This window comes from Taudactylus pleione, unplaced genomic scaffold (assembly GCF_031769625.1).
Source record: "Taudactylus pleione unplaced genomic scaffold, aTauple2 ptg000141l, whole genome shotgun sequence".
Classification (NCBI taxonomy): domain Eukaryota; kingdom Metazoa; phylum Chordata; class Amphibia; order Anura; family Myobatrachidae; genus Taudactylus; species Taudactylus pleione.
The window spans coordinates 697501-718848 of record NW_028284543.1 but is presented as its reverse complement, the minus strand read 5'-3'; the positions used below and the strand labels follow the sequence as shown (position 1 = coordinate 718848).

Below are 21348 nucleotides of genomic sequence, written 5' to 3'. Positions count from 1 at the left end.
CGGGTTAGGGCACGGTGACATCGGGACACGGGTTAGGGCACGGTGACATCGGGACACGGGTTAGGGCACGGTGACATCGGGACACGGGTTAGGGCACGGTGACATTGGGACACGGGTTAGGATATGGTAAAATAAGGTAAATTAAACTATCGTAAGCGCCACTGGGACAGGGACTGATCTGAGTGTGTACAGCGCAGCGGAATGTGTGCACTATATATATATATAACTGGTAATAAGAGTGAAGCACAAGTGAAGGAATCCCGGGCAGTTCCTTTATTTGGGTAAAATAATTACATATAACGTTACATGAAATATTATGTACATCCAGTTGCTACAGCTCATCCATGTCTGTCAGTCGGCAGAGTCTAGTCCTCCAGGCTGCGGAACGCCGTTTGCATCTCTTCGTATAGTTGTGCGTAGTTGGCTTTGATCTTAGCTTCTCCGTCCTTTAATGGATCCTGAGAGAAAATGAGTTAGTTATGTTGTACGATTCTTTATGATTATCAATATGTCATGTGAAGGCACTAAAGCGATCGGATATACATTATATAAACTAAAGTGATTGGACCCCCCTGCACAATGCATACTGCGTATTATTACACACGAGTTCCAAATGGCCACTAATGTGGTGATTCTACAAGAACTCCTGGTAATGAGGCCCCTGCACTTGTAGTTCTACGGAACAACTAATGTGTTTATCAGGACGACAATGTCACCTGTCATATAACCAGGGCAACGCCGGGCTGGTATACAGATAATTCAGTAACACGGATCTAAATCCCACTGAGAATCTCTGGGATGAATGGGATAGACGGGTGCATTTTAGGCAGACTCTCCATTCCTCTTGGTCACTGTACTTAAGGCAGAACATACCACCTGCTGCTGTCCAGGGATTTGTGGACAGATTGCCAAGAAGGGCGTCTGCAGTAATCCCTGCACATGGTGACCTACAGCGTGCTGACCTCACTAACATCTCACTGCACGTGGTGACCTACAGCGTGCTGACCTCACTAACATCTCACTGCACATGGTGACCTACAGCGTGCTGACCTCACTAACATCTCACTGCACGTGGTGACCTACAGCGTGCTGACCTCACTAACATCTCACTGCACATGGTGACCTACAGCGTGCTGACCTCACTAACATCTCACTGCACATGGTGACCTACAGCGTGCTGACCTCACTAACATCTCACTGCACGTGGTGACCTACAGCGTGCTGACCTCACTAACATCTCACTGCACATGGTGACCTACAGCTTGCTGACCTCACTAACATCTCACTGCACGTGGTGACCTACACAGTACTGACCTCACTAACATCTCACTGCACGTGGTGACCTACAGCGTGCTGACCTCACTAACATCTCACTGCACATGGTGACCTACAGCGTGCTGACCTCACTAACATCTCACTGCACGTGGTGACCTACAGCGTGCTGACCTCACTATAACATCTCACTGCACGTGGTGACCTACAGCGTGCTGACCTCACTAACATCTCACTGCACGTGGTGACCTACAGCGTGCTGACCTCACTAACATCTCACTGCACCTGGTGACCTACAGCGTGCTGACCTCGCTAACATCTCACTGCACGTGGTGACCTACAGCGTGCTGACCTCACTAACATCTCACTGCACATGGTGACCTACAGCGTGCTGACCTCACTAACATCTCACTGCACGTGGTGACCTACAGCGTGCTGACCTCACTAACATCTCACTGCACATGGTGACCTACAGCGTGCTGACCTCACTAACATCTCACTGCACGTGGTGACCTACAGCGTGCTGACCTCACTAACATCTCACTGCACGTGGTGACCTACAGCGTGCTGACCTCGCTAACATCTCACTGCACGTGGTGACCTACAGCGTGCTGACCTCGCTAACATCTCACTGCACGTGGTGACCTACAGCGTGCTGACCTCGCTAACATCTCACTGCACGTGGTGACCTACAGCGTGCTGACCTCGCTAACATCTCACTGCACGTGGTGACCTACAGCGTGCTGACCTCGCTAACATCTCACTGCACGTGGTGACCTACAGCGTGCTGACCTCGCTAACATCTCACTGCACGTGGTGACCTACAGCGTGCTGACCTCGCTAACATCTCACTGCACGTGGTGAGCTACAGCGTGCTGACCTCGCTAACATCTCACTGCACGTGGTGAGCTACAGCGTGCTGACCTCGCTAACATCTCACTGCACGTGGTGAGCTACAGCGTGCTGACCTCACTAACATCTCACTGCACGTGGTGAGCTACAGCGTGCTGACCTCACTAACATCTCACTGCACGTGGTGACCTACAGCGTGCTGACCTCACTAACATCTCACTGCACGTGGTGACCTACAGCGTGCTGACCTCACTAACATCTCACTGCACGTGGTGACCTACAGCGTGCTGACCTCACTAACATCTCACTGCACGTGGTGACCTACAGCGTGCTGACCTCACTAACATCTCACTGCACGTGGTGACCTACAGCGTGCTGACCTCACTAACATCTCACTGCACGTGGTGACCTACAGCGTGCTGACCTCACTAACATCTCACTGCACGTGGTGACCTACAGCGTGCTGACCTCACTAACATCTCACTGCACGTGGTGACCTACAGCGTGCTGACCTCACTAACATCTCACTGCACGTGGTGACCTACAGCGTGCTGACCTCACTAACATCTCACTGCACGTGGTGACCTACAGCGTGCTGACCTCACTAACATCTCACTGCACGTGGTGACCTACAGCGTGCTGACCTCACTAACATCTCACTGCACGTGGTGACCTACAGCGTGCTGACCTCACTAACATCTCACTGCACGTGGTGACCTACAGCGTGCTGACCTCACTAACATCTCACTGCACGTGGTGACCTACAGCGTGCTGACCTCACTAACATCTCACTGCACGTGGTGACCTACAGCGTGCTGACCTCACTAACATCTCACTGCACGTGGTGACCTACAGCGTGCTGACCTCACTAACATCTCACGGCACATGGTGACCTACAGCGTGATGACATTAGTAACGTCTCCGATATCTATTTGCTGTCAGTGTCCAATCACTTCTGTGTACATAGGGCCTGATTCAGAGCCGGACGCTCTGACCAGAGCGCTCGCTCTGAATCAGTGCCCTCCTCCATGAAAATGGAGTGACCTCCTGGCCGCTCGCATAGCTGTGGGTGACCACCCACAGCATATGCGAGCGGCCATGATGGTCGCGATGGTCTTGACCATCGGGACCATCGGGCTTGCGACGAGACCCTGCGGTAGGGTCTCCCTGCCACAAGCCCTGGAGTGATTTTGGCTCTATCAGAGCCAAAATCACTCCCACTGACATCACTAGTGATGTCAGTGGGGCCGGCCACCAATCAACATCGACAGCACGCCCCCTTTGGTGTGAGACCCAGAGCGATGGTGAGTCGTGCGCATGCGCAGTGGGGAACATCGACCCACTTGCGAGCGTACTGCCGCTCACGAGCGGGTCTGAATGACCCCCATAGTGTAGATGGCAGTAACCAGACTGCTGTTACCAGTAATGAGGAGCTGACCCTCACATAAGTGCACAAATTAGAAAGGTGGAAGCACTAACTGATTGTAGAACTGAGAAAAGCCAACATATAAACTCACATATCCCTGTGTAATAACAGGAGGACGTATGCACAGGTGGAAATGGTTACGTAGGAAATTCATCAGAGTAATGTGTTAATATTCCCTCCTGTAAGAAAGTAGGTGGATGGCCAAACCTCTCTATAGGAGAGTACACACTAGACGGCGTGCTCACGATGCGATATTGTGAGCTCTGGGCCTGATTCAGACCCGCTCGCGAGCGCTATACGCTTGCAAGCAGGTCGATGGTGGCCCAGTGCGCATGCGCGAGACCCGGATAGCAACAGGCAATCCGTCGCTCCAGGTCTCGTACCAAAGGGGGCGTGCTGTTGATGTTGAGTGACAGCACGCCCCCTTTGGTGGGTGGGCCGGGGGCGTGGCTGCCCAGACGGACCCATGGGACCCAGTGGGGCCGGCTCCAGACGGTAGGTGCTCCCATGGGAACGCCTACCGTCTGGAGCCGCCCCCACTGACATCACCAGTGATGTCAGTGGGAGAGATTTCATCTCTGTTAGAGCCGAAAAGCACTCTGGGGCTTACGGCAACAAGACCCTACCGCAAGGGTCTCGTCGCAAGCCCGATGGTCGCGATGGTCTTGACCATCGCAACTATCTTCCTGGCTGCTGGCTATAGCTGCGGGTGGTCACCTACAGCTATGCGAGCGGCCAGGAGGCTGCTCTGAAAAACAAGAAGGCCGGCCCTGATTCAGAGCGAGCGCTGTCAGAGCCTCTTTCCCTTGAACTCTCCCCGGCGGGTCCAGGACACCACATGGTGCTAAAAATGTGTCCAATCTGACTTAAGGTCTATCGTGCACATGATTCTCATATTAAATCCAGAGCCTCTGTGTTTCCATGCCAGGACATAACCACGGGTGTAGAGAGCCGACCCAGGGAAGGGGAGTGTCCTAATCACAGGAGGCGTGGCCATACCCCCTTAGAAAAAAACTTTTTGCTGCAAAGTGCTGGGGAGGGGGATGCTGTGAGCCCCTATGTCCCATACATATCCAGGGGGGCGCTATCAGTGTGGTCTCTTCTCCCCCCCACCCCACAGTAGTCTCCCATTGCAGACCAGCACACAGCAGTGTGTATATGTGTGTGTATATATATATATATATATATATATATATACACACACAACCTGCCTGATGCCCAGTGCCCCTTCTTCAATGCCCCCTAAAGTAGTGCCGCCACCGCTGCCTGCTGGATCCATTAGCGACACGCAGGCTCCTCTCATCGCAGGTGATGCACTGCACGGGTGACGTCATGACATCACTGGGAACCATGGCCTGTGAAGCAATCAGAGGCCAGCGTTCCCAGTTACCTTAAGTAAATTGGTTGCGATATACTGGTGGGAGCTCCCAGTAAGTAGCTATCAACCTTTTTGCCCCTGTGGCCAGGGGTTGGAGACAGTGTTTGGGGGCCCTCTGTGTGGGACGACCACCCCTGTTGCCCTGTCTATAATCCGGCCCTGGCTGGACTGCTGCCCATTTCTGGTTATGCCACACACAGAGCCCATTTCTGGTTATTCCACACACAGAGCCCATTTCTGGTTATGCCACACACAGAGCCCATTTCTGGTTATGCCACACACAGAGCCCATTTCTGGTTATGCCACACAGTAGTACCCCATTATTCTTCCCTGGCATTTCTGCTCCTTGTTATGGCAACTTCTGGGGCAATGAGCATCTATTTGTCTCTTTTTATTCCAATTGATTTTTATGTCCATCTGCTAAAGCTTTATTGATGATAACTAGGGGCGCTGATTAGGGGAAGGTTACTCCGTATGAATGACCTGACACTAGAATGGGGCCGGCTATTGTATATATCTGCTAAAGCTTTATTGATGATAACTAGGGGCGCTGATTAGGGGAAGGTTACTCCGTATGAATGACCTGACACTAGAATGGGGCAGGATATTGTATATATCTCCTAAAGCTTTATTGATGATAACTAGGGGCGCTGATTAGGGGAAGGTTACTCTGTATTAATGACCTGACATTAGAATGGGGCCGGCTATTGTATATATCTGCTAAAGCTTTATTGATGATAACTAGGGGCGCTGATTAGGGGAAGGTTACTCCGTATGAATGACCTGACACTAGAATGGGGCCGGCTATTGTATATATCTCCTGTGTGGTCTTTTCATCACTTACCTTAAACTTCATGGAGCTGAGTTTATAGAAAATGTCGCCCAAATTCTCACGGATCATGGCCCATGTGACCTTGTTTTCTGCTTGAGCCGTAGCTTCCACCGCGTGCCGTGCCATGTCGTAAAATGCAATCATGTTCTGTAACATTCCCACAGTCTTGTAGAAAGGACAAAATCTGCAGACAAAGCAAATGTATCTTACTGGTGGCTTCTCCAGGGCCCGGCCATAGTATCCATTTACTTCTATAAATAACTATTATCTGTGCATTACATTGCATTGTTTTATTCCATTTATTCTGTCCGTTATGTTCTACAACCTGCTGTTTGCCCAATGCAATTATGTAACTTGTTTGTGTACTGAGGTGTAGATACATTGTAACACAGTTATGTTACTCTAATTCTTTTCAGGGACATAATGTCAGTAGGATATGTCAGTAACTCTCATTAACAAGGTGTAATCATACAGAGCACATGTTCATTAGTGACATCCTGCACCTACTTTACATTACACCAAGTATTATGGGACAGGGATTTGTGAGCTTGGGTGACAGCATCTGAGGGGTCCTGGAACAAACGTTATCCCCTAGTTACCATGTGATTCGGCTCTAGATACCGCTCACCGTAACTATAGTGGGTGCAGAGGGTTAGGGGCCCACCACCAGGGCTCAGCTTCCCTGCACTTAGCTCACACAGGGGCCACCACCAGGGCTCAGCTTCCCTGCACTTAGCTCACACAGGGGCCCACCACCAGGGCTCAGCTTCCCTGCACTTAGCTCACACAGGGGCCACCACCAGGGCTCAGCTTCCCTGCACTTAGCTCACACAGGGGCCCACCACCAGGGCTCAGCTTCCCTGCACTTAGGTCACACAGGGACCCACCACCAGGGCTCAGCTTCCCTGCACTTAGCTCACACAGGGGCCGACCACCAGGGCTCAGCTTCCCTGCACTTAGCTCACACAGGGGCCGACCACCAGGGCTCAGCTTCCCTGCACTTAGCTCACACAGGGGCCGACCACCAGGGCTCAGCTTCCCTGCACTTAGCTCACACAGGGGCCCACCAACAGGGCTCAGCTTCCCTGCACTTAGCTCACACAGGGGCCCACCAACAGGGCTCAGCTTCCCTGCACTTAGCTCACACAGGGGCCCACCAACAGGGCTCAGCTTCCCTGCACTTAGCTCACACAGGGGCCCACCAACAGGGCTCAGCTTCCCTGCACTTAGCTCACACAGGGGCCCACCAACAGGGCTCAGCTTCCCTGCACTTAGCTCACACAGGGGCCCACCAACAGGGCTCAGCTTCCCTGCACTTAGCTCACACAGGGGCCGACCACCAGGGCTCAGCTTCCCTGCACTTAGCTCACACAGGGGCCCACCAACAGGGCTCAGCTTCCCTGCACTTAGCTCACACAGGGGCCCACCACCAGGGCTCAGCTTCCCTGCACTTAGCTCACACAGGGGCCCACCACCAGGGCTCAGCTTCCCTGCACTTAGCTCACACAGGGGCCCACCAACAGGGCTCAGCTTCCCTGCACTTAGCTCACACAGGGGCCGACCACCAGGGCTCAGCTTCCCTGCACTTAGCTCACACAGGGGCCCACCACCTGGGCTCAGCTTCCCTGCACTTAGCTCACACAGGGGCCCACCAACAGGGCTCAGCTTCCCTGCACTTAGCTCACACAGGGGCCCACCACCAGGGCTCAGCTTCCCTGCACTTAGCTCACACAGGGGCCCACCAACAGGGCTCAGCTTCCCTGCACTTAGCTCACATAGGAGCCACCACCAGGGCTCAGCTTCCCTGCACTTAGCTCACACATGGACCCACCAACAGGGCTCAGCTTCCCTACACTTAGCTCACATCTATGTACACAGCGTGGGACGTCCTCGTGGTATCACACAGCTGGCACATATGTGGGTGATCTATGTACACAGCGTGGGACGTCCTCGTGGTATCACACAGCTGGCACATGTGTGGGTGATCTATGTACACAGTGTGGGATGTCCTCGTGGTATCACACAGCTGGCACATATGTGGGTGATCTATGTACACAGCGTGGGACCTCCTCGTGGCATCACGCAGCTGGCACATATGTGGGTGATCTATGTACACAGCGTGGGACCTCCTCGTGGCATCACGCAGCTGGCACATATGTGGGTGATCTATGTACACAGCGTGGGATGTCCTCGTGGCATCACGTAGCTGGCACATATGTGGGTGATCTATGTACACAGCGTAGGACCTCCTTATGGCATCACACAGCTGACACATATGTGGGTGATCTATATACACAGTGTGGGACCTCCTCGTGGCATCACGCAGCTGGCACATATGTGGGTGATCTATTTACACAGTCTGGGACCTCCTCGTGGCATCACACAGCTGGCACATATGTGGGTGATCTATGTACACAGTGTGGGACCTCCTCGTGGCATCACACAGCTGGCACATGTGGGTGATCTATGTACACAGCATGGGACCTCCTCGTGGCATCACGCAGCTGACACATATGTGGGTGATCTATGTACACAGTGTGGGATGTCCTCGTGGCACCACGCAGCTGGCACATATGTGGGTGATCTATTTACACAGTCTGGGACGTCCTCGAGGCATCACACAGCTGGCACATATGTGGGTGATCTATGTACACAGTGTGGGACCTCCTCGTGGCATCACACAGCTGGCACATGTGGGTGATCTATGTACACAGTGTGGGACCTCCTCGTGGCATCACACAGCTGGCACACATGTGGGTGATCTATGTACACAGTGTGGGATGTCCTCGTGGTATCACACAGCTGGCACATATATGGGTAATTTATGTACACAGCGTGGGACCTCGTGGCATCACGCAGCTGGCACATATGTGGGTGATCTATGTACACAGCGTGGGATGTCCTCCTGGCATCATGCAGCTGACACATATGTGGGTGATTTATGTACACAGTGTGGGACCTCCTCGTGGCACCACGCAGCTGGCACATATGTGGGTGATCTATGTACACAGTCTGGGACCTCCTCGTGGTATCACACAGCTGGCACATATGTGGGTGATCTATGTACACAGTGTGGGACCTCCTCGTGGCATCACACAGCTGGCACATGTGGGTGATCTATGTACACAGTGTGGGACCTCCTCGTGGTATCACACAGCTGGCACATATGTGGGTGATCTATGTACACAGTGTGGGATGTCCTCGTGGCATCACGCAGCTGGCACATATGTGGGTGATCTATGTACACAGCGTGGGATGTCCTCGTGGCATCACGCAGCTGGCACATATGTGGGTGATCTATGTACACAGCGTGGGACCTCCTCGTGGCATCACGCAGCTGGCACATATGTGGGTGATCTATGTACACAGCATGGGATGTCCATGTGGCATCATGCAGCTGACACATGTGGGTGATCTATGTACACAGCGTGAGATGTCCTCGTGGCATCATGCAGCTGACACATATGTGGGTGATCTATGTACACAGTGTGGGACCTCCTCGTGGCATCATGCAGCTGACAAATATGTGGGTGATCTATGTACACAGCGTGGGATGTCCTCGTGGCATCATGCAGCTGACACATATGTGGGTGATCTTTGTATACAGTGTGGGACCTCCTCGTGGCATCATGCAGCTGACACACGTGGGTGATCTATGTACACAGCGTGAGATGTCCTCGTGGCATCATGCAGCTGACACATATGTGGGTGATCTATGTACACAGTGTGGGACCTCCTCGTGGCATCATGCAGCTGACAAATATGTGGGTGATCTATGTACACAGTGTGGGACCTCCTCGTGGCATCATGCAGCTGACACATATGTGGGTGATCTTTGTATACAGTGTGGGACCTCCTCGTGGCATCATGCAGCTGACACATATGTGGGTGATCTATGTATACAGTGTGGGACCTCCTCGTGGCATCATGCAGCTGACATATGTGGGTGATCTATGTACACAGCGTGGGACCTCCTTGTGGCATCACGCAGCTGGCACATATGTGGGTGATCTATGTACACAACGTGGGATGTCCATGTGGCATCATGCAGCTGACACATGTGGGTGATCTATGTACACAGCGTGGGATGTCCTCGTGGCATCATGCAGCTGACACATATGTGGGTGATCTATGTACACAGTGTGGGACCTCCTCGTGGCATCATGCAGCTGACAAATATGTGGGTGATCTATGTACACAGCGTGGGATGTCCTCGTGGCATCATGCAGCTGACACATATGTGGGTGATCTATGTACACAGTGTGGGACCTCCTCGTGGCATCATGCAGCTGACACATATGTGGGTGATCTTTGTATACAGTGTGGGACCTCCTCGTGGCATCATGCAGCTGACACATGTGGGTGATCTATGTACACAGCGTGGGATGTCCTCGTGGCATCATGCAGCTGACACATGTGGGTGATCTATGTACACAGTGTGGGACCTCCTCGTGGCATCATGCAGCTGACACATATGTGGGTGATCTATGTATACAGTGTGGGACCTCCTCGTGGCATCATGCAGCTGACATATGTGGGTGATCTATGTACACAGCGTGGGATGTCCTCGTGGCATCATGCAGCTGACACATGTGGGTGATCTATGTACACAGCGTGGGATGTCCTCGTGGCATCATGCAGCTGACACATATGTGGGTGATCTATGTACACAGCGTGGGACCTCCTCGTGGCATCATGCATCTGACACATATGTGGGTGATCTATGTACACAGCGTGGGATGTCCTCGTGGCATCATGCAGCTGACACATATGTGGGAGCTTAGCAGCTCTACATCTGTACTCCGGGACTAATTCTGTTAGATGCCTGTGTGTCCGTTTCCCTGTAAGGCCGTGGAAGCCGGCTGACAGTATACTAATGCCAATATCCACCCATCTACACCAATTATGTCTTCATGCAGGTGCCGGCCAGTAACTGTGCTTACATCTGCAGCTGTCGTCATTCATATCGGCACTTACACAAACACTGGGTGCAATAGGTCCATCTGAAAAGGCATCCCATCTCCACACGCAACCAACATGGAAGTCGGCCTACATGCCCACAACACTCCATGACACTACAGTGAGACTGAGCAGATCCTTGAACGCTGGCCAATTGTCCTTCATTTCAGGGCAATGGTGGTCTATCCATTATCTCCAACTTTATGCGTTTGCCTGGTCCCTGCATGTACAGTCAGCTCTCTAAGGTGCTGCTGTTCTAATCTCTGAGACTATAGGACTGAGGTACGGCTGCTGCGGCCTGTGTATGGGAGAGTGTGCTGGCAGTTACCTGCTAATGTTACTCATCTCTGAGACTATAGGACTGAGGTATGGCTGCTGCGGCCTGTGTATAGGAGAGAGTGCTGGCAGTTACCTGCTAATGTTACTAATCTCTGAGACTATAGGACTGAGGTACCGCTGCTGTGGCCTGTGTATAGGAGAGTGTGCTGGCAGTTACCTGCTAATGTTACTAATCTCTGAGCCTATAGGACTGAGGTATGGCTGCTGCAGCCTGTGTATGAGGAGAGTGTGCTGGCAGTTACCTGCTAATGTTACTCATCCCTGAGACTATAGGACTGAGGTATGGCTGCTGCAGCCTGTGTATGGGAGAGTGTACTGGCAGTTACCTGCTAATGTTACTCATCTCTGAGACTATAGGACTGAGGTACGGCTGCTGCAGCCTGTGTATGGGGGAGTGTGCTGGCAGTTACCTGCTAATGTTACTCATCTCTGAGACTATAGGGCTGAGGTACAGCTGCTGCAGCCTGTGTATAGGAGAGTGTGCTGGCAGTTACCTGCTAATGTTACTAATCTCTGAGACTATAGGACTGAGGAACGGCTGCTGCAGCCTGTGTATGGGAGAGTGTGCTGGCAGTTACCTGCTAATGTTACTCATCCCTGAGACTATAGGACTGAGGTATGGCTGCTGCAGCCTGTGTATGGGAGAGTGTGCTGGCAGTTACCTGCTAATGTTACTCATCTCTGAGACTATAGGGCTGAGGTACAGCTGCTGCAGCCTGTGTATAGGAGAGTGTGCTGGCAGTTACCTGCTAATGTTACTCATCTCTGAGACTATAGGACTGAGGTACGGCTGCTGCGGCCTGTGTATAGGAGAGTGTGCTGGCAGTTACCTGGTAATGTTACTAATCTCTGAGACTATAGGACTGAGGTACAGCTGCAGCGGCCTGTGTATGGGAGAGTGTGCTGGCAGTTACCTGCTAATGTTACTAATCTCTGAGACAATAGGACTGAGGTACGGCTGCTGCGGCCTGTGTATAGGAGAGTGTGCTGGCAGTTACCTGCTAATGTTACTAATCTCTGAGACTATAGGACTGAGGTACGGCTGCTGCGGCCTGTGTATAGGAGAGTGTGCTGGCAGTTACCAGCTAATGTTACTAATCTCTGAGACTATAGGGCTGAGGTACGGCTGCTGCGGCCTGTGTATGGGAGAGTGTGCTGGCAGTTACCTGCTAATGTTACTAATCTCTGAGAATATAGGACTGAGGTACAGCTGCTGCGGCCTGTGTATGGGAGAGTGTGCTGGCAGTTACCTGCTAATGTTACTCATCTCTGAGACTATAGGACTGAGGTACGGCTGCTGTGGCCTGTGTATAGGAGAGTGTGCTGGCAGTTACCTGCTAATGTTACTAGTCTCTGAGACTATAGGACTGAGGTACGGCTGCTGTGGCCTGTGTATAGGAGAGTGTGCTGGCAGTTACCTGCTAATGCTACTAATCTCTGAGACTATAGGGCTGAGGTACGGCTGCTGCAGCCTGTGTATGGGAGAGTGTGCTGGCAGTTACCTGCTAATGTTACTCATCTCTGAGACTATAGGACTGAGGTACGGCTGCTGCAGCCTGTGTATGGGGGAGTGTGCTGGCAGTTACCTGCTAATGATACTAATCTCTGAGACAATAGGATTGAGGTACGGCTGCTGCAGCCTGTGTATAGGAGAGTGTGCTGGCAGTTACCTGCTAATGTTACTCATCTCTGAGACTATAGGACTGAGGTACGGCTGCTGTGGCCTGTGTATGGGAGAGTGTGCTGGCAGTTACCTGCTAATGTTACTCATCTCTGAGACTATAGGACTGAGGTACGGCTGCTGTGGCCTGTGTATGGGAGAGTGTGCTGGCAGTTACCTGCTAATGTTATTCATCTCTCAGACTATAGGACTGAGGTACGGCTGCTGCGGCCTGTGTAGGGGAGAGTGTTCTGGCAGTTACCTGCTAATGTTACTCATCTCTGAGACTATAGGACTGAGGTACGGCTGCTGCGGCCTGTGTATGGGAGAGTGTGCTGGCAGTTACCTGCTAATGTTACTAATCTCTGAGACTATAGGACTGAGGTACGGCTGCTGCGGCCTGTGTATGGGAGAGTGTGCTGGCAGTTACCTGCTAATGTTACTCATCTCTGAGACTATAGGACTGAGGTACGGCTGCTGTGGCCTGTGTATGGCAGAGTGTGCTGGCAGTTACCTGCTAATGTTAATCATCTCTGAGACTATAGGACTGAGGTATGGCTGCTGCGGCCTGTGTATTGGAGAGTGTGCTGGCAGTTACCTGCTAACGTTAATCATCTCTGAGACTATAGGACTGAGGTATGGCTGCTGCAGCCTGTGTATGGGAGAGTGTGCTGGCAGTTACCTGCTAATGTTACTCATCTCTGAGACTATACGGCTGAGGTATGGCTGCTGCGGCCTGTGTATGGGAGAGTGTGCTGGCAGTTACCTGCTAATGTTAATCATCTCTGAGACTATAGGACTGAGGTACAGCTGCTGCGGCCTGTGTATGGGAGAGTGTGCTGGCAGTTACCTGCTAATGTTACTAATCTCTGAGACTATAGGACTGAGGTACGGCTGCTGCAGCCTGTGTATGGGAGAGTGTGCTGGCAGTTACTTGCTAATGTTACTAATCTCTGAGACTATAGGACTGAGGTACGGCTGCTGCGGCCTGTGTATGGGAGAGTGTGCTGGCAGTTACTTGCTAATGTTACTAATCTCTGAGACTATAGGACTGAGGTACGGCTGCTGCGGCCTGTGTATGGGAGAGTGTGCTGGCAGTTACTTGCTAATGTTACTAATCTCTGAGACTATAGGACTGAGGTACGGCTGCTGCGGCCTGTGTATAGGAGAGTGTGCTGGCAGTTACCTGCTAATGTTACTAATCTCTGAGACTATAGGATTGAGGTACGGCTGCTGCAGCCTGTGTATGGGAGAGTGTGCTGGCAGTTACCTGCTAATGTTACTAATCTCTGAGACTAAAGGGCTGAGGTACAGCTGCTGCGGCCTGTGTATGGGAGAGTGTGCTGGCAGTTACCTGCTAATGTTACTAATCTCTGAGACTATAGGACTGAGGTACAGCTGCTGCGGCCTGTGTATGGGAGAGTGTGCTGGCAGTTACCTGCTAATGTTACTAATCTCTGAGACTATAGGGCTGAGGTACGGCTGCTGCGGCCTGTGTATGGGAGAGTGTGCTGGCAGTTACCTGCTAATGTTACTCATCTCTGAGACTATAGGACTGAGGTACGGCTGCTGCGGCCTGTGTATGGTAGAGTGTGCTGGCAGTTACCTGCTAATGTTACTCATCTCTGAGACTATAGGACTGAGGTACGGCTGCTGTGGCCTGTGTATGGGAGAGTGTGCTGGCAGTTACCTGCTAATGTTACTCATCTCTGAGACTATAGGACTGAGGTACGGCTGCTGTGGCCTGTGTATGGGAGAGTGTGCTGGCAGTTACCTGCTAATGTTACTCATCTCTGAGACTATAGGACTGAGGTACGGCTGCTGCGGCCTGTGTAGGGGAGAGTGTGCTGGCAGTTACCTGCTAATGTTACTCATCTCTGAGACTATAGGACTGAGGTACGGCTGCTGCGGCCTGTGTATAGGAGAGTGTGCTGGCAGTTACCTGCTAATGTTACTAATCTCTGAGACTTAAGGACTGAGGTACGGCTGCTGCGGCCTGTGTATGGGAGAGTGTGCTGGCAGTTACCTGCTAATGTTACTCATCTCTGAGACTATAGGACTGAGGTACGGCTGCTGTGGCCTGTGTATGGGAGAGTGTGCTGGCAGTTACCTGCTAATGTTACTCATCTCTGAGACTATAGGACTGAGGTACGGCTGCTGTGGCCTGTGTATGGGAGAATGTGCTGGCAGTTACCTGCTAATGTTACTCATCTCTGAGACTATAGGACTGAGGTACGGCTGCTGTGGCCTGTGTATGGGAGAGTGTGCTGGCAGTTACCTGCTAATGTTACTCATCTCTGAGACTATAGGACTGAGGTACAGCTGCTGCGGCCTGTGTATGGGAGAGTGTGCTGGCAGTTACCTGCTAATGTTACTTATCTCTGAGACTATAGGATTGAGGTACGGCTGCTGCAGCCTGTGTATGGGAGAGTGTGCTGGCAGTTACCTGCTAATGTTACTAATCTCTGAGACTAAAGGGCTGAGGTACAGCTGCTGCGGCCTGTGTATGGGAGAGTGTGCTGGCAGTTACCTGCTAATGTTACTAATCTCTGAGACTATAGGACTGAGGTACAGCTGCTGCGGCCTGTGTATGGGAGAGTGTGCTGGCAGTTACCTGCTAATGTTACTAATCTCTGAGACTATAGGGCTGAGGTACGGCTGCTGCGGCCTGTGTATGGGAGAGTGTGCTGGCAGTTACCTGCTAATGTTACTCATCTCTGAGACTATAGGACTGAGGTACGGCTGCTGCGGCCTGTGTATAGGAGAGTGTGCTGGCAGTTACCTGCTAATGTTACTAATCTCTGAGACTATAGGACTGAGGTACGGCTGCTGCGGCCTGTGTATGGGAGAGTGTGCTGGCAGTTACCTGCTAATGTTACTCATCTCTGAGACTATAGGACTGAGGTACGGCTGCTGTGGCCTGTGTATGGGAGAGTGTGCTGGCAGTTACCTGCTAATGTTACTCATCTCTGAGACTATAGGACTGAGGTACGGCTGCTGTGGCCTGTGTATGGGAGAGTGTGCTGGCAGTTACCTGCTAATGTTACTCATCTCTGAGACTATAGGACTGAGGTACGGCTGCTGTGGCCTGTGTATGGGAGAGTGTGCTGGCAGTTACCTGCTAATGTTACTCATCTCTGAGACTATAGGACTGAGGTACAGCTGCTGCGGCCTGTGTATGGGAGAGTGTGCTGGCAGTTACCTGCTAATGTTACTCATCTCTGAGACTATAGGACTGAGGTACAGCTGCTGCGGCCTGTGTATGGGGGAGTGTGCTGGCAGTTACCTGCGTATACTGGGCTTTCTCCTAAAATCATGTTGGATGTTGATATTAATACATTTTTGGATCTAGCTTGTATCTAATACGTTTTTGGTGCTCTTCGAGCAGTTGATTAATGTTGGAGGAGTTTGTGTAGTAATTTAATGCATACATTTTATTAGGTCCATGGTGAGTGGCGCGAGGTTGCAGGGGCAGCTCCCCCTTTCCTAGTGCCTAGTTGCACCTGACACCCATTTTTCTGCTTCCATTATTGCCTGATGCTTGTTGTGTGAGGTGCGCCAAGGTAGGTGACAGGGTTGGGGTTACTGCACTGTATTTAAGGTTTTTTGTATAGTTTGAAACAATATAATCTCCCCTATGTTTAGTAAAAATTTGTATGACGTTAGTGGGATCGTTGCCATTAGTAGTTATTGATCATTAAGATGCATATATACATTATACATAGCTCTGTCTTGTGTAGGTGATTTACATAAACTCTTTCCTGGTTTGTTCACCATCAAATGAGTCTTATTTATAGACGTTCTCCTACAAATGTTACTAATGATCTGGTGTAATATCCGTGGGCTGATGAGTTTCGTGTACACAGCAGAAAAGCTCTATATTATCATACATCTATTAGAGCAGTTGTTCCCTAACTTTATGGAGATCATCAGCAATAATGATGTAGTAATATGTACATATGATTTGGGAATCGCTGCATTACAGGACCGGTGAGGGTAACATACAGACCAGAAATAAAGCCGCAATACCCTGGGGCACATATAGCAAGTACTGACGGCTGGAAGAAGCCCCTGTAATAATTCCTAGGAAGAGGAGGATGTGATTGTTACCTGTCATAGGCGGAGTATCCATTCTGCTGGAGAAAGTCGTCTTTTATCAGCTTTGCAACTTCTAAAGTGATTTTATCAGCTTCTGCCAGAGAACCCTGTGAGGAACGTTTATAGGATCATTGTTATATTTGTGTAATGAAACCACCTCAGTTCTCATATATACAGTGTGTGTGTGTGTATGTATATATATACAGTGTGTGTGTGTGTATGTATATATATACAGTGTGTGTGTGTGTGTATATATTAGGGGTGAGCGGGTTCGGATTTCTGAAATCCGAACCCCCCCGAGCCCCCCCGATCCGAGTCCGATCCGAGTCAGGCTCGACTTTTCCCGCCTGACTCGGATCTGACATCGAGGCAAAACGTCATCATCCCGCCTTCCGAGTCTCGCGGGTTTTGGATCCTATATAAGGTACCCGCGTCGGCGCCATTTTCTCACTCGGCTGTGGACAGTGAAGAGGGAGGGTGGGAGTTAGTGCTGTGTAGTGTAGTGTAGTGTAGTGCTGCTGTTGTCCACTACTTCAAAGTCCATAGGGGCTGGCTGTGTTGTGCTGTGCTGCTGTTGTTAATAGGGGCTGTGTCCACTACTTCAAAGTCCATAGGGGCTGGCTGGACTGTGTTGTGCAGTCAGTTCCAAAGTCCTGTGCAGTGTCCCAGTCCTAAAGGGGTGCTGTAGTGTTGTCCAGGGGGTGCTCTGTCCATCAGGGGTGCTCCCCCCAAGTGCTAAAAAAATAATATATTTTCTGTGTTTGTGAATTGTGTGCGCAGTAGCCGCACGTGCATCAACAAAGTAGTGCCAAGCGTGCGCCTGTGTCATAAGTAAAGGGCCGGCTGGCTTGACCGTTAAGGGTGCTGTAACCCCCGAAAGTACACTCCAGTCCAAACCTAAAAAAAAATTATTTTCTGTGTTTGTGAATTGTGTGCGCAGTAGCCGCACGTGCATCAACAAAGTAGTGCCAAGCGTGCGCCTGTGTCATAAGTAAAGGGCCGGCTGGCTTGACCGTTAAAGGGTGCTGTAACCCCCGAAAGTACACTCCAGTCCAAACCAAAAAAAAATTATTTTCTGTGTTTGTTAATTGTGTGCGCAGTAGCCGCACGTGCATCAACAAAGTAGTGCCAAGCGTGCGCCTGTGTCATAAGTAAAGGGCCGGCTGGCTTGACCGTTAAGGGTGCTGTAACCCCCGAAAGTACACTCCAGTCCAAACCTAAAAAAAAATTATTTTCTGTGTTTGTGAATTGTGTGCGCAGTAGCCGCACGTGCATCAACAAAGTAGTGCCAAGAGTGCCCCTGTGTCATAAGTAAAGGGCCGGCTGGCTTGACCGTTAAAGGGTGCTGTAACCCCCGAAAGTACACTCCAGTCCAAACCAAAAAAAAATTATTTTCTGTGTTTGTGAATTGTGTGCGCAGTAGCCGCACGTGCATCAACAAAGTAGTGCCAAGCGTGCGCCTGTGTCATAAGTAAAGGGCCGGCTGGCTTGACCGTTAAAGGGTGCTGTAACCCCTGAAAGTACACTCCAGTCCAAACCAAAAAAAAATTATTTTCTGTGTTTGTGAATTGTGTGCGCAGTAGCCGCACGTGCATCAACAAAGTAGTGTCAAGCGTTCGCCTGTGTCATAAGTAAAGGGCCGGCTGGCTTGACCGTTAAGGGTGCTGTAACCCCCGAAAGTACACTCCAGTCCAAACCAAAAAAAAAATTATTTTCTGTGTTTGTGAATTGTGTGCGCAGTAGCCGCACGTGCATCAACAAAGTAGTGCCAAGCGTGCGCCTGTGTCATAAGTAAAGGGCCAGCTGGCTTGACCGTTAAGGGTGCTGTAACCCCCGAAAGTACACTCCAGTCCAAACCAAAAAAAAAATTATTTTCTGTGTTTGTGAATTGTGTGCGCAGTAGCCGCACGTGCATCAACAAAGTAGTGCCAAGCGTGCGCCTGTGTCATAAGTAAAGGGCCGGCTGGCTTGACCGTTAAGGGTGCTGTAACCCCCGAAAGTACACTCCAGTCCAAACCAAAAAAAAAATTATTTTCTGTGTTTGTGAATTGTGTGCGCAGTAGCCGCACGTGCATCAACAAAGTAGTGCCAAGCGTGCGCCTGTGTCATAAGTAAAGGGCCGGCTGGCTTGACCGTTAAGGGTGCTGTAACCCCCGAAAGTACACTCCAGTCCAAACCAAAAAAAAAATTATTTTCTGTGTTTGTGAATTGTGTGCGCAGTAGCCGCACGTGCATCAACAAAGTAGTGCCAAGCGTGCGCCTGTGTCATAAGTAAAGGGCCGGCTGGCTTGACCGTTAAGGGTGCTGTAACCCCCGAAAGTACACTCCAGTCCAAACCTAAAAAAAAATTATTTTCTGTGTTTGTGAATTGTGTGCGCAGTAGCCGCACGTGCATCAACAAAGTAGTGCCAAGCGTGCGCCTGTGTCATAAGTAAAGGGCCGGCTGGCTTGACCGTTAAAGGGTGCTGTAACCCCCGAAAGTACACTCCAGTCCAAACCAAAAAAAAATTATTTTCTGTGTTTGTTAATTGTGTGCGCAGTAGCCGCACGTGCATCAACAAAGTAGTGCCAAGCGTGCGCCTGTGTCATAAGTAAAGGGCCGGCTGGCTTGACCGTTAAGGGTGCTGTAACCCCCGAAAGTACACTCCAGTCCAAACCAAAAAAAAAATTATTTTCTGTGTTTGTGAATTGTGTGCGCAGTAGCCGCACGTGCATCAACAAAGTAGTGCCAAGCGTGCGCCTGTGTCATAAGTAAAGGGCCGGCTGGCTTGACCGTTAAAGGGTGCTGTAACCCCCGAAAGTACACTCCAGTCCAAACCAAAAAAAAATTATTTTCTGTGTTTGTGAATTGTGTGCGCAGTAGCCGCACGTGCATCAACAAAGTAGTGCCAAGCGTGCGCCTGTGTCATAAGTAAAGGGCCGGCTGGCTTGACCGTTAAAGGGTGCTGTAACCCCCAAAGTACACTCCAGTCCAAACCAAAAAAAAATTATTTTCTGTGTTTGTGAATTGTGTGCGCAGTAGCCGCACGTGCATCAACAAAGTAGTGCCAAGAGTGCGCCTGTGTCATAAGTAAAGGGCCGGCTGGCTTGACCGTTAAAGGGTGCTGTAACCCACAAAGTACACTCCAGTCCGAACCAAAAAAAAATTTATTTTCTGTGTTTAGCCGCACGTATATATCAAATCGATATAACATAAATGGAGGACCAAACTTTCTCCGATAAAAATAAAATAGAGAAAGATCAAGAACCACTTCCTCCTAGTGCTGAAGCTGCTGCCACTAGTCATGACATAGACGATAACATGCCATCAACGTCGTCTGCCAAGGCCGATGCCCAATGTCATAGTAGAGGGCACATACAATCCCAAATGGCAAAGTTCAGGAAAATGACCTTGAAAAAGACATTTAAATCAGCTGAAGAGAAACGTAAACTTGCCAATATGCCATTTACGACACGGAGTGGCAAGGAACGGCTAAGGTCGATCCCTAGTATGTTCATGACTAGTGGTTCAGCTTCACATGACGATGGAAGCACTCCTCCCACTAAAAAAATCAAAAGAGTTAAGCTGGCAAAAGCACAGCGAAGAACTGTGCTTTCTAAGAAGATATCACAAATCCCCAAAGAGAGTCCAAGTGTGGTGGTGGTTGCGATGCCTGACCTTCCCAGCACTGGACGGGAAGAGGTGGCTCTTTCCACCATTTGCACGCCCCCTGCAAGTGCTGAAAGGAGCACCCACAGTCCACTTGCTGATATGCAAATTGAAGATGTCACTGTTGAAGTACAACAGGATGAGGATACTGGTGTAGCTGGCGCTGAGGAGGAAGTTGGCGAGGAGGATTCTGATGGTGATGTGGTTTGTTTAAATCAGGCTCCGGGGGAGACAGTTGTTGTCCGTGGGATGAAAAAGCCCATCACGGTCATGCCTGGGCAGAAGACCAAACATTCCACCTCTTTGGTCTGGCAATATTTCTATCCAAATCCGGACAACAACTGTCTTGCCATATGTACCATATGTAAAGGTGAAATAAGTAGGGGTAGGGACGTCAACCACCTAGGAACATCCTCCCTTATACGGCACCTGCAGCGCGTTCATAAAAAGTTACTGTCAAGTTCAGAAACTTTGGCTCAGACCGTAAGCAGTCCAGGGACACCTAAATCCCGTTGTCCTGTTGTATCCAAGCGCCTGCAAACCACACCGTCAACTCCCTCCTCGTCAATTTCCTCCTTAGTCAGGATCGGAAGTAGTCCTGCAGGCCATATCACTGGCATGACTGACTCTCCTATCCGGGATTCCTCCGGAGGATCCTGCATTGCTACGCCTACTGCTGCCGCTGCTGCTGTTGCTGCTGCTGCTGGGAGTCGTTCATCATCCCAGAGAGGAAGTAGGAACACCACTACTTTTACTAAACAATTGACCCTCCAACAGTCCTTAGCGAGGAGGATGAAGTACGACAGCAGTCATCCTGAAGCAAAACGTATAACTGAGGCCTTGACTGCTATGTTGGTGTTAGACGTGCGTCCGGTATCCGCCA

The 21348-nt window shown here is 50.7% G+C and overlaps 1 protein-coding gene across 1 annotated transcript in view; it reads right to left on the bottom strand.

Moving 5' to 3' along the window:
- Nucleotides 1–264: 264 nt before the first annotated feature.
- The window catches only part of LOC148522728 (V-type proton ATPase catalytic subunit A-like), a 148950-nt gene continuing 127866 nt past the window's right edge, over nt 265–21348 (bottom strand). The window contains exons 13-15 of the mRNA XM_088473823.1: nt 16829–16923; nt 5773–5944; nt 265–458 (exon numbers count right to left, since the gene is read on the bottom strand). Coding sequence (XP_088329949.1) covers nt 366–458; nt 5773–5944; nt 16829–16923 — 360 coding nt within the window. The 3' untranslated portion in view covers nt 265–365. The remainder of the gene's footprint in view (nt 459–5772; nt 5945–16828; nt 16924–21348) is intronic.